This window comes from Pterocles gutturalis, unplaced genomic scaffold (genome assembly GCF_000699245.1).
Source record: "Pterocles gutturalis isolate BGI_N339 unplaced genomic scaffold, ASM69924v1 scaffold18601, whole genome shotgun sequence".
Lineage (NCBI taxonomy): Eukaryota > Metazoa > Chordata > Aves > Pterocliformes > Pteroclidae > Pterocles > Pterocles gutturalis.
Window position 1 is genome coordinate 30,693 of NW_010106003.1, and position 14,919 is coordinate 45,611.

At 37.4% G+C, this 14,919-nt stretch overlaps 1 protein-coding gene across 1 annotated transcript; it reads right to left on the minus strand.

Moving 5' to 3' along the window:
- Positions 1-2,473: 2,473 nt before the first annotated feature.
- On the minus strand, positions 2,474-14,103 carry LOC104472074 (transcription factor Sp3-like). Its single transcript, XM_010087618.1, is given in 4 exon segments — positions 2,474-4,239; positions 6,499-6,695; positions 13,891-13,947; positions 13,949-14,103. Coding segments are annotated over 4 exon segments (726 nt in total). The 3' UTR covers positions 2,474-3,922.
- Between the last annotated feature and the right edge of the window lie 816 nt (positions 14,104-14,919).

Sequence of the window (14,919 nt, forward strand, 5' to 3'; positions counted from 1 at the left end):
ACATCTGACTAAGATTCTAGCAGATATCCTATAGGCACAGATGACAGGAAAGATGTACCAGAGCACACTGAAGTAGTAATGAACAGCAATTCTGGAGTATCAAATGGAGGTGGTCTTTTTATAGAAAATATCTTCTGCCAGGTAAGATCCGAGTCACTTGTCAGCTGCTTCTGCCCTGTTCTACAGTGCATGCTCCACACTTCTGGTGGTAATGGTGGTAGTAAAAAGCTCAAAGAAAGACAGCCACCTTCTCGTTGGGTCTTTACTTAAAGGAACTAAGAACCCTCTGACAGGTCATTATTTGCACTGTTCCCTCACACCCAGAACAACTTGTTAGAGAACATATTAGAGCCTTCCTGAAGCCATTGGTAAGAGTTATCTTACTGATTCCAGCATGTCAAAATGCCTGAAAACAAAGCCTGATATTTCTTGTTTAGACAAGCCAAAAGAAGAGTTCTGTGGAGTCCCTTCCCAGAGTGAAATCTGCCTCTTCAAACCAGAAATCCTGCTCCTCACAAGTGTTTCAGTGATTGTATAATTATCCTTAAGCAGGCCAAAGGGCAGTATGACAAGTAGCAATGTTTAAAACCTCTTGTTCTCTGCAAGAATCGGTAGTTGTTTGTAGCTTGCAAGGATCAAACCACTAGTTCATTCAGGAATGAGCCCACAAATACTTAGATTATAGCAAGTGTATGTAAAGGCCTTGTACTTACTGAAATAAGTACCCAGAGACTGCTGAAATTGATAACATGGGCTGCTCTCAAACTCATGCTCTCTTGCAGAATCAGTTTTAATATCTTCTTAATTAGTGATTACATCAGACTCCAAGAGACACAAACCATTCAAAGATCTAAAGGCTACCATACCAAGAAACTATACAAACAAGGAAGCCAGATGTGAAAATAAATATGTAAAATGCTACAGATCGTACAAATAATAAGCAAGAAGCACACCAAGCAACCATGACCAGGAACCCATGAAGAGCTGATTCACAGATAAACTCAGAAAGCCTTCTACAGAGTGCACAATTTTGTCTTGATGTCATGTGAGTTGATAGAGTGACCATGAAAGAAAGCCATGAGGTAGCAACAATACCAAAGATCTTATGCTTGAGCTCAGGAAGCTTTGCCCTGGAGATGAGCAGAGATCTTTCAAAAATCACTGTCATGCAACATATGAACACATGCAGCAGTATCCTCAAGTAACACAAACACTATGGCTGTGAGTGATTAGGCAGACAAACCCTTAGAGTGCAGGCTTTCCATCAGACTTTTTCCTACAAATTTCCAGTTACTTTCTTCCAAAACTTCTACCTTCTGAAGCTTCTTAACAACAAAGTCACGTTTTAAAAAATGTGCCACTTAACGTGAATTAAAGTAACCCCTTGTACTGAGCATTAAAGTTCTGAGAAATAAAGCAATCTCATCTTCAGCAAGGAGGCATCAAAACGCTTTCATCCACAGATGTGTATCGGTGAAAGTGTAATTCCATAAAACTTTTGAAAAGCAGTTTCATTAAGTAGCCCTCTTTCCTCCCTCTTAAAAATAATGTATTAATGTAGCTACCAACGGCTAGAGAGATAACAAACAGAACCCAAGTATTAGAAATTGAATTAATTTATACTAACATGCTCTGTGAACTAAAACAGCTTTTGGAAACCAAGCCCCTTCACCTGTCTAAAGGAAGTGGATTCAGAGAGTATGTTAAAATATTGACAACACCCACGGAACCATCTTCTCTCCCAAGCTGCTGCTTGTGACTTCCCAACTGATTTCACACTCTTATTAAATAGAAGATTAAGCTGATGGTGAATGGTACCTGTCAATGCCTGTTGCTCTGAATCTCAAAAGATTTGCATCAATTTTTTTTCCATTAAACTGCAAATGCAGAAAATCTTCCCTTCATGACTTTTTCCAATTCTCTCTTTTCTAGACTGAACTCTCTGGTTTATCCTAAATCATCCTGGTCTGTCCTCTGGCCATTTGATACTCCAAGACTTTAGACTTCACAAATAAAAGCTTTTCATTTTCATTATAACATCACACACAACCATCACTCTCTTTAATCTCACAGTTCTCACTGGTCTTTCTTACTCCATCTAAAACATCCCTTTTAGCTACAGTTCCCTATCAAGACTGCCTGTGTTGTGGCATGTAAGTGTCAAGGGACTTAAATTAAACTTTATTTTCATATTCTATAGGATAGGGCCCATGTTTCTTTCATGCCCTGCTCACCATAAGATCAAATTCACTACACCAACACAGTATATAGCACATGCATGTCTGTGCACATACAGATGGGGTTTTTTTTTGAGACCGAGGAGGTGGTGTATCACCATCTCCTTGCCCATACGGAATGGAAACACCATCTCTACTTCCCATCATCTAGCACAAAATAATAGAACATCTCAGGTTACCAAAAGGTATTATGAAATTACACCTTGTTAGTTATCAAGAAGTACAGTAAACTCAAGTCAAAAGAAAAAAAAATAGTGTTTTATTAACTACCACACTGTTATAATACACTTTAAACGTACAATAAGGTAGCCTTTAAATTTGAGGTGGTTTTAAGAATAACAAATGAACAGATTTCCAAATGTTTGTAAATAGGTGAACTGCAGTAATTATTGTTGTACATTTTTTGAAAATGGTATAGCACTTACAGACTGGCTATATAACTTCATTTTGTACATTTTTCTATAATTGAAAATATAAACAGTAATTAAAAAATAAAAAGAAAATTCAGCATAATAAAAAACATATATGTATATCAGTTAAATGTACTGGATACATACAATTTTTAAGGGAAGAAGCAAAAAAGGAAAGATGGCTGATATTTAAATGCAGATCGACTAACCAAAAACTAAACAACAAACAAATAAAAACCTCATAACCCCCCCAGTTCACTATGACTATATCCATATGTTTGGGAGTACTGTTAATATGGAAGTGATTTTTCTGTTGTATTTGCATATGTTATATTTTACTGGTAATTTACATGATGGCTTTTAAGGCCCTGGCAGACAGATGTTTTTTTGGAAAAAGATTTGATAAAAATCAGTGCTGAGACGCAATACACCTTATTTTTGGTCCTCCAATGTTCAAAAGAAGGGATATACTTCACTATAACATTTGCCTTACCACCCAAATGCCTCAACCTATACATATTTTTTTTTTTTACATTTTAAGCTTTTTAAACATTGGTTATATTGCCCACCTTGGTTATTGAAAGAATATGAACAAGACATCATATTTTGGCAAATTAAATCTTAAACATGGCTTTTCAATAGGATTTAAAAGGTGACTATCCCTAGAGTTCCATGTTAAAATGTAGTTTTCAAAATCTTACAAGAGTAATGCTTAAAATATTGTACATAGTTAACCTAATTAAAATAATTAGCTTCAAAATGACAAGTTGATGAGCTAAGTAAAGCCTACACTATGTAACATTTGCTTGGAAACTTGATTTGTCAGTTATGCATAATAAAAATTCCAGTCATCAAGAAAATTACAAAATTTCTTTTATCATAACATGATTTCTTTTCACCCATCAACTTCTTTTATCTTACAATAGATAAATACCAACATGTTCTCATTTTTTTACACTAAACCACACAGGATTGATGCATTTGGTTAGACTACCATTTCCATCGTTAAATTCTTTTTTTTTTTTTTAATATAACTTGGTAAAATTTCATCTCTTCTAGATTCCAAAAGTACCTACAAAACCCATGCAATTTTACCATTTTAATATACTATGGAATATCATACAAAGTAAGGCATTTCAGTGTCATGTATAACCAAGTTACTGTCAATCCAAAAATTTTTGCACATCAATAAAAAGATATCTAAGAACTTAGGAACAATATTCTTCTCACTACTGTATAAAAATAACCACAATTAATAGGTATCTTGTGTAATATTTACTCCATTGTCTCGTTTCCCGAAACTGTGACAAGCTGTAAAGGTATTTCAGTGTTGGTGAGAATATCCTGATTGCTGGTGCCAGATGTATTAACAGTTCCTATTCCTGAAACAGAACCTTGTTGAATATTTGCAAGGATAAGTGTTGTTCCTCCCGCAGTAATCAAAGTATCATCAGGCGTTGCTTCTACTGATGCCAGCACTGTACTGCTAGAGTGAATACCTTTTTTATTCTGGTGTGTTTTAATGTGTTTGGCAAGGTGGTCACTTCTCATAAAGCGTTTTGAACATTCTGGACAGACAAATTTCTTCTCACCTGCCACAGGAAATAAGAAAAAAAAATGTTTTCAAGAACTTCAAAAATATCATGTGTACACCAAAAACTGAAATAACTTTCTGCCTTTAAGAGTCAGAATTCTAACAACATCTATACTGAAGAAAAAAGCAATCCAACATCATAAACTTGTGTGTTAAATTTCTAGACACCCCTTTACAAATCCTTTAAAAGAACTGATCTACTTTTCTGTGTCTCACTGAGTTTGGGGAGATCTTTCAGGCAAGTTAAAGAATAGTGCCATCTCATATCCTCAGGCTGGTAAGTTTCACTGCAGTTTTTACCAATAAATACCTTTTATGAGGAGAACAAGACCTGCTGAATGATGGACAGGGAAGATCATACAAGCTCCTGCAGAATCACACTTAAGACTGACAGACAAGATCAGAGACTAATTCAGGTTTGAAGAGACCTCTGGAATCTCTAGTTTGATCTCTCTCTAAGCAGGGTTAGCTATGAAGTCAGACCTGGTTACTCAGGAATTTATCCAGTTTGGTCTTGAAAACCTTTAAGATAGAGACTGCAGAAACTCTCTGGGTATCCTGTTCCAGTGCCTGACTGTCCTCACAATGAAAAAGTTTTTATTTATATCTGGTGTGAACCTCTCTTGTTTCAATTTATGTCTGTTGTCTCTCATCCTCCCACTAATGTACCACCATGAAAAGTCTGTCTTTGTCTTCTTAACAGTGGCCTTGCAGGTACTAGAAAGTTGATAATAAGGTCCCCCCTGCCCTTAGTGTTCTTTTCATGCAGCTGAATAAGCCCAGCTCCTACAGCCTCTCCTCATAAGGCAAATGCTCCAGCTTCCTGATCATCTTGGTTGTCCTTAGTGAATTAAATCCTGCTGATCAATGTCTTTCTTATATTGGGGGCTGAAAACTAGATGCAATATTCTAGATGCAGTCCAACCAGTGCTGAGGAGAAGGGGATAATCACTGCCCTAGAACTAGTGTCTCTGCTTCTGTTGATACAGCCCTGGCCATCTTTACTGCTGGCTCTTGCTCACGTTCTTGGTGTCTGTCAAGACTCCCAGGTACTTTTCAGTAGAGCTTAGCCTGTGTTGCTGCAAGGGTTAATTCCATCCCATTTGCATTATTCTTGCTGAATTTCATAAGGTTCCTGTTAGCCCACTCCTTCAGCCTGAGTCCCTCTGAACAGCAGCCTTGCCCTCAAATGCACTGACTGATCGCCCCAGTTTGGCATCACCCACAAACCTAAGAAGCCTGCATTCTGTTGCCTCTTCCAGGTCAGTGATAAAGATGTTAACACAGGTCAAAGGATAGATCCCTGCAGTACTCTACTTTTTATCGGTATGCAGCTATGCTAGGATCCATTAACCATACCCTATGAGCTAAATTATTCAATTGGTCTCTTTTTTTTTTTTTAAGCCCACCTACTGTCCATCCAGACAGACCTTGACAATCCAGCTTTGGTTCAAGCATCCAACATCTCTTACAAAAGCACACCATTAGGTACAAAATGTGAAATATTTTTCATTTACACTGCAAAGGAGATTTTCTAAGCAATGTAAGTGCTGATAAGCACATAAATTATTTATTTATTGCCACTGGGTTTTTCATAGTCTAATTTTAAAAGGCAAGCATCCTGCAGTGTCAATATTCTAGAATGTAATTACAGGTTCCATTTGTAGGAAAACAGGTAATACAGACAACAGATTTGAAACAAACTGCTCCTTGAAAAGGTGGAAGATCTAGACTAACTTCTTTTCTTTGTATTAGTCAAAAGGAGAAATGTGAACCTGAAGTCCTTAATGGGTGGTCTAACCATGAAACTAGAAGATGTAGAACAATGCTCCATCACATGCTCTTCGCTGATTTTGTGAATGACATCTATCTCTTTGACATATAGCCCTCTATTTTTATTTTTCTTTTTTAAAAGGAGAGAAAATTATTGAAGTTTTAAGCTGGATAACAGTTCTAATCTGGTTCAAACAAATGAAATGCATTGAGGAACCTGAATCAATGTATTCTGATTAAGCTATATTAAATACTAGCTTAAATGTCAGTTCTGAATTAAAAAAGGTAGCTGTTTTTCCTCCTCAGACCTGCTAAAGAAACCAAAGTGTATATATAGCTCTAAGTATTTAGCTGATTTTAGAAAAGTCACACACATTAAAAATCAGTCCAACACAAAGATCTGTTCTCCTCTTAAAAGTTATTTATCCGAGCCCTCTCCATGACACTCTTTTAGTTAAATGCATCAGAACTAAAGATTGAAAACCTGTGTGCGTTCTTCGGTGTCGCTGAAGTTCATCACTGCGAGTGAACCTTTTGCCACAGAACATCCAAGTACAAACAAATGGACGCTCTCCAGAATGCCAGCGGAGATGAGCTCTCAAATGTGAAGTCTTCCCATATACTTTGCCACACCCTGGTATATGACAAATGTGTTGCTTCTTTTTTCCCAAGTTGGAGCCTCTGTTTAAAAAAATAAAAAATAAAAAAATAAAAAAAAAGAGAGAGAGAGAGAAGTTATTAATTTTAATACATTCTTCCTAGATACTGGTCATACATGTAAATGGGGTTACATATACCAATAGATCTGCAAACAAACCTGAGCAGCTTCCCATTTTTCTTTCAAACACAATCAGAGCCTCGTACAGTCCACAAGAAACTGGAATTAAATTCTACAATGCTACCCCAATTCTGCAACAAACTATAAATTCAAAAGCATGTGAAATTCAAATGACAGAAGTGTAATCTTTAGCAAGCATACATGTATATGAAGTTGGAAATACAATCATTACAGCAGTTTGTACTAACTTCAGTGCTGAAGTGCCCATATTTTAAATTTCTCCCAGTTTCAGTTTTTACCATAACAAAGACAGTTTTGGCAAAGAAAAACACAAATGAATGCAAGTGCCAAAACGGAAACTGGAGATCTTGGCAACTGGGAAGAGAACAGATGGGACTTTTGGCATCTTGGGGAATCCTGAGAAGCAGTTTGGGGTTGGAGGACAAGCATACTAACTTGAATATTTCCACTAAAAGGAGTGGCAGTGAAACAGCTGATCTTGCTAATATTTAAATTAATTCCTTGGTATTTCAGAAAAAAAAAAATAACATCAAAATGAACACATAATTCCCAGATAGTATAATCCAGACTACTGAGCTTGATGCCTATTTTAAGGCAGTAGGTGATTGATCCAAGGGAAGTACCTAACACAAAAGCCTAGAAGCACTTAACACAAAAGCCTAACCTTTTTTTTTTTTTTTTTTTCCCTTTTTTTTTTTTTTTTTTTTTAATAAAATCACCAGAGAGAGAAAATTGCCTGTGAAGACCCAGAGAGAGAGATCAGTCTGGCCAGCACAGGATGATTAAGGGAATGGAGCATCTCCCTTATGAGGAAAGGCTGAGGGAGCTGGGTCTCTTTAGCCTGGAAAAGAGGAGACTGAGGGGTGACCTAATCAATGTTTATAAATATGTAAAGGGTGAGTGTCAGGAGGATGGAGCCAGGCTCTTCTCTGTGACATCCAGTGATAGGACAAGGGGCAATGGGTTCAAGCTGGAACATAGGAGGTTCCACTTGAATATGAGAAAAAACTTCTTCACAGTGAGGGTGACAGAGCACTGGAACAGGCTGCCCAGAGAGGTTGTGGAGTCTCCTTCTCTGGAGACATTCAAAGCCCGCCCGGATGCGTTCCTGTGTGATCTGATCTAGGTGTTCCTGTTCCGGCAGGGGGATTGGACTAGATGATCTTTCGAGGTCCCTTCCAATCTCTAACATTCTGTGATTCTGTGGATGTCATGGCTGACTGATTTTTAGCCAATTTAAGTGTTTACTGCTGCTGAAAGGAGCACTCCAAGGAATAGGTCTGTCAGACAACACAGCTGTATGAATGGTAAATGCTGGTTCAAGGGAGGAGATTGGAAAATGCAGCCAAGCATCAGGCCACCTTATTCATTAGCAATGTTAACTTAGAACAGCTTAAGTGGGTTCTGAAATCACAGTCTTGGGTACTCCATCCTCCATGGCTGATTACACAATCTTCAGCTGCCTCCCCACAGCAATTTTTTTCCTTTAATTTGGTGCTCAATTTCTGCCTAGCAGTCCAGTGGCTAAAGGATTTGCCAAGCAACTATTAGACCTAGGTTTTCATTCCTGCATTCATAATAATTCTGGTTAGATCTAATGAGGGTTCAGGGTAAAATGTGTACTTTAAGGAGCTAGCACTTGGAGGAAGCATTTCTGAACAGGCACAGAATTAACTCACTCTAAAAACTCACAGCATCTAAAGGGAATTCCAACCTAAGCACACACGCACCTAAAACCTGCCAGACTGTCCAGAAAAGTAAAGAGATAAAATTAAATTAAGTCCTAGAAAATGTATCTAAGAAGTCTTCATAGACTTCATAGAGCAATCTTCATAGTGTTTCATTAGTCATTTTGTCTCAGGAGAAAAAACTATCACATAGTAATTATTTGTCATGACAATGTAGGTTTTCACTTCAGTGCAAATTCAATGTCCATAGAAGTAGAGAGTCCAGAAAGCTTTTGACCCTGATGTGATAGCAGTAGACTCATATGAGCCTATGCATATGGTAACAGAAAAGACTGTGCTTATGTATTTAATTTTTCTGGTTTTACTGCCACCCCTCAATCCTTAGCCTCACAGGAAGTTCACCTCCCTGTTTTATTCAGCTTGTTTATAACTTTCATGAAAAAAATTATCTGGCATCTGACCTGACTTCTTAAGCTCTTCCATCATTATTAGTCTTGGCAATAATACTTTTGACTTAATCTTCCTTTTTCAAATGTCCCAAAAGAAGATCACTTATTTTGACCAGGACAAACATTGCCTTTTTTACATCTCTGACTTCAGCTGAAACATCCGTTTTTGGTAACCTTTGCTACATCTAAACTGTCAGATTCAAACTCTCCTATGGCCTTCCCTCAAGCCAAGATTAAAAAGCAAAATTAACTGTAATGTCAGGCATTTAACTTTGCACTATGCCATCTACACAAAAGCTTCATATTCACAAGTTTTGAACATTGAGCCAATCTCAAAGGCATTTAGCAAAATGTCTTTAGATTGCCCCCTTTCTCTCCTAGTTTCTCAGCTTCTGCAGGTGGCTAGGCCACCACACAAAACTCACTCTCCAAACACCCAGCTCCCCAGACTCTAAGGAAGAAATTTTATGTATTCCTCCTTTTGCCTTACTGCAACTAGTTCCAGAGTTCTCAGGCTCTACGTCACCTTCATCTAATACTTCAGTTCTAGACAGCAGTTCTTCAGGTCCTTTCGTCTGGTGGCTCAAGGCACCCAGCAATGGTGATACAAGGCAAAGGAACACCCATAGCTCTCCTCCATTATACAATCCCAGTAACTGAAAAAGTTCTCAGGATCTTTGTCTTTAATTGCCTGTCCAACTCCATGTAACCCTAAAATTGCTCAGCCTGTGCTCACTGTAACAAAATGTATTTCTGCATTTGAGAATATATTTCCATATATAGAATATTTTTTTATTTGGTATTTCATCCTCACACCTTCTCCATATATACTACACTATTCCCCTCCACAATAATCAGTAAATGTTGTAACTTGGCATGATACAGTACATAAATGTGACACAAATGACATGAAATCACATCAAAATTCCCTTAGAATAATTTTAAGATTTCGAAGTCAAGCATCTGAAGTTGCTTAATTTCACATTTAGTCTAGACTGAAGGAACCCAAGGTTCAATTCATGGTCAGCTTACTGTGCATAGGTGGTGTAGGATACATAACTCTAAGCACCTCACCTAACTGGTGACAGAATTCCTTACCGGACTCCAAAGTTCAAAGTGAGGGGAAAGTTAGGGATTCACAGAATGAAATCCAAAAGACTACTGTGAACGAGTAACTAAATGTATTTATTCTACACAGCTTCATATAGGCAACTGCATGTTTGCTTCATGTGTGCTCTAAACTGACTGGGTATGAGCCAAATTCTATCCAGACACTTTGCAGCTGTGACAGTCTGGCACTATGCCCTAACACATCATGCTAAGAGGCCTTGCTTGCTGCACTGGCCAATAGCCATCATCACTGAGCAAAAGGATATGAGTCAGGCCTACTCCTTAACTGGAGTCTTCAAATCGAGTATTTTCATAGTACACTTTAGCTTTACAAAGATCAGAAACCACATATCCCAGTAACCATGTAGAATGCAACAGTTTCAGCACGAGACACCTTCATCCACTGAGAAACTGGACTTTCAGTCCAGCAGTAGTTCCAGGATGAACATAAAGTATTTCAAGGGTAAAACATATACTTATTAATTATTTTAAGAATGTGTATTTTAGAGTTACATACCTGAAGTGGTACTCAGAAACACTGTTCCTCTCTATACATCCAGATAGTAGTAGTTACATCTCAGTGTAATTCCAGATGTAATTGAGAGGAGGGTAAAACCTTCAGATGTAACTGAGAGGAGGGTAAAATTTCCACCTAACTAGAAACCTAGCAGAGTCTGTTTGGGATCAGAGTCATCCTTTGAGGTACATCTCTCTCTGTCTCTGCTTATCCTCCATTTACTATATAAGCTTGAGGCTAGAAGGGTTTAATTGACACAATTAATATTCTCTTCCTTTCCTACTTCCCTCCTGCCAAGTAAGGTAAAGATAACAGTGGCTTCCTACTTCACAGGACTGGTACTAATAGAAAACCTTAGAAGACTGCAATGTAGTCTAATTCTGTATCGAGTCACAAAAAAAAAAAAAAAAACCAAAAAAAACCAAAAAAAACCCCACCAACAAAAATCAACAACAACAAAAAAAAAACAGAAAGGACCCCTCAACTCCCCTTTGCATCCAGAAACAGAAAAGACAAGAAATGCTAAAACTAAGGCCACACAAAAGATGAAATTATGATGAAGTCTGCATATGTGAAGCCATGTACTACCTTTTCCTACCCTATTCAGTGCACAGGAGGAATACGATTCATTGAGTGAAATGCTATTCAGCTTTTTCATATGGATTTAATGCGCTTTTCTTGTCTCACTAGTTAAATATTATTTAAGTACTATCTTAAATACAGAATTATTCATTTCCCTAGGTTTTTTTTTTTCTTCTTCATCATGGGTATTCACAACACTCAGTATCTAAGCAATTCACAAACACTAACGAATTTATCATCTTGCAACACTCCTGTGTAGCAAACTTGAACTAGTACAATCATTTCATACCTCAAAATATGAGGTAGAAAGAGATAAAGGCCAAAACTGTCAAACACCCACCAGCTTGAGGTGTCAAGTTTGATATAGCAGAAGTGTATTTTCTTAGAGTACTGTAGATGTTCACAATTCAACTCAATCAACTTCTTAACAGGATTAACTTAGTACTTCTGCAGCGGAAAAGGTGGGGTGGCTAGACAAACACCTCCAAAACTTCAGACCCCTGTTACTGCAGTCCCATATCTCATTCCTTAAATGCCTTCCAATTTCTGCAATAAGTGAAGCAGGTGCCAATCATTACACAGCCCTGATTCACTCCCTGTGCATCATCCATTCCATCCACTGAACACCACTGGGGTCATATGAAAAAAATACGCAGTCATGTAATTAGAAAACAAATGACAATGCGTATGCACAAGGGATTAAAGTTGCCTAGGATATCTTAACTTCCAACTTCCACATTTTCAGTTTTGAAACCTTAACATAATTTTAAGAATTGTGAATGCTATCTGAAGAAATTGATACAAGCAAATGTCCTATTATCTGAAACTCTGCAAGTCACCAGAGTTGAAAGCCAAATCAAAACTCAGAATTACAGCACTAGAGATAAACAAGTAACTAGCAGCTACAGAACATGATCAACATGTATCAGAGGGAGAAAGACAATATTCCTTCAAGCGGCTTTACTCCTTTTTACTAGACTGTGAAGGAGTTCTACATTCCAGTGGGAAAGTTGCTCTGGCAACTGCAGGCACTTTCACTCTTTTTCTGTTTCCCCACCATTGTCTCCTTCATTATCCTGTTTCTATTCCAGTCCTAATTCTTCTCACATTCCAACTTCCTGTCCTACTTTTGCTACTTACTTGTACATTTAATGTGTCCAGTCCTTCCTTTACAGTGGGTTTCAGATTCTCACCTATCTAAACTCTGTCTCAGATCTTTTTTCAGCTCCTTCCCAAATTCCTATATGTTGGTTTCAGTCAGACTACACCCTTTTCCAGACTTCATCAAAACCATCTCTCAAAAAGACTCTCTCTTGGGCTTCAACTTTAAAATTTGGTATTATAGCAACTCCACTTAGGAGGAAGAGGATTTTAAAGTAAAGAGGTCTCTACATTAAAGCCACTGAAGTTTGGAATAGAGCACGAGCAAGACAAAATACGTGAAATCTCTATGTTTCCTAAGAGCACGGCCAGTGCAAATCAGATTTTCAGAGTTTTCTCCCAGACTGAAGCAAATCACAATCCAGGGTGTACTTTGGGCAGATCTATGTGGCAGAGACAAGGTTCACCAAAACTTAGAAATGGCTGTGCCAGGTTTCAGTAAAGTACACATAGGAATTTAACAACAGGAAGCTGATGGACAAAAATGCTATATAACCTTAACTGCAGATATCATCACTAGCTTCACTCTAAATGTACGAAAGTGCTTTTGTCTTAAGCACTTAATATTTACTTGGCATGGCTGCCTAAGACATTACCTCTCATGCTTGCTAAGAAGGTATCTAGAATACACAGCAAAAAAACCACAAGAGACTTGACAACAGACATATTCAGTCAGCACTCTTAGATCCACAAGACACTGACAGGTTCTTTTAAGAGAACTCTGTAACTGAGACTATAATTCCCACATAAATATGACTTCCATTTTAGAGAAGAAACTATTATCAAAATGTACAAATTTTAGTGTACTAGAAAGAAGCCCCCAAACAATTATACCAAGCACAAACACTTAAATATTTTCACATGTAAAAGGCAGCCTATTATCCCCACTTCCTCTCTTGTATCCATAATCAAGATGTTTAAAAGGAAGTGTTTTGGAATAGAATAGAATCTTTCTAAAAAAAATAATTTAAAAAATAATAAAACATTACTCCCTATGCAGCCCTGAAGTTTTATAGCAATTGGAACTTAGTACCTCTTTGTTAGCCATATCTCCAGTAACCTTGACTGAAAACAACCTGTCAATTCAAAATTTGGTATTTAGAGTTCTTATACAAACCTTGGTTTTCTTAGGAAACCAGGAATAAGAAAACCAGGATAACTGTATTTTTATAACACTCTAAAGCAATCAAACTGTGGAAAAAAATGCTCAATCAGTGAGGAAATGCAGAAACACAGGATTTAATCAAGTCCTTGACATATGATAGGAAGCCAATCACAGATGTGCACATTCCAAAATATTTCATTTTTATATTATTTAGGGCAATGTTCTATCCCCCTCACTTGTACTAAGTGGCATCTAACTCCAGGTTTTTCCAACGAATATCAATGGAGTAACTCAGAGAGAACAGAATAATCTGCCCATCCATCTGCAAAACCATAAATAAAGGTGGCAGCCCTTTACTGCATAAGCCTCTAGTTTTCTCTCACTACAGACAACTGCTCCTTATTTCCCTCACTCATTATTTGTTTTCATCATTACATGAATTATATGACACTGAACAGTACATACCTTCCACCACCTTCTTTGCAGTTGGGACATGTGCAAGCTACTCGTCGCAGTCTCTTAATGTGGTTGGTCCCCTTCCTCATCTACCACCTGTACCCTCAAATGTGTTAGATCATTGGTATTCAGTGTAGAATCACCACTGAGCTGCCACTCTTCTGGATCAGGCTCCTCTTCTTTAATCCTAATATCTGAGGAAAAGAACAAGCACAGATCCATAAGTAGCCCATTAAATAGAGAGAAGGAAACCACAATGATAAAATATTTTTACTGTTGAGAGCACTATGTCGGTCAAAATTCAACATCCTTTAGTGCATACTGACATTGCTTCTGTGCCCTTGTAACGTGTAACATATTTTAAAAGTTTACTTTACTATACATTTAAAAGTTGAAGAAAAGCTGTAACAAAGTATTAAAGTTTAAGCCTGAACTGTTCTTGGTAGACAATGCTGTCACCAGGAGGATTTTTCCTGCTTGAAACTTGGGAAAAAATGAGGAAGAGGAGGTTGGAAAGAGGTTGAAAAAAATGTAAACGAATGTTTCAAATGATCCTGAGTAGCCATTTATGTTTCCAGAGGATTGTTCAATTAGTGTGATATGTAGCAAAACCAGACTTTCTTGATGATCTTCAGTATGCAGAGTGATATATAAGGCAATATGAGAAATCAATTAAATAAAAGGTTTTGGCCTAAGAGCAAGAAATCTAAGGAAAACAAACACACAAACAAAAAATTAATGCCTTTGTTCCCTTTTCCCCTTCTCACCTCAAATTTATGCTTTTCCCACTATACACAGGGAAGAATGTTAACTGGCATTAAAGAGAGGTAAGCAACACACAAACCACTTTAACATTTTCATGAGCTAGTAGTCAAAATAGGTCTTTGCAGTTTCATGGATGCAAAAAAGCCTCTTAACTTATAGGATGAACATTTGCAAGTATGTGTACCCTCTACTTACAGAACATTCATTCAACCTAATCCAAGAACTAATTACAGCATCAGAGTATGCTCTGAAACAACAACTATTTTAACAAAT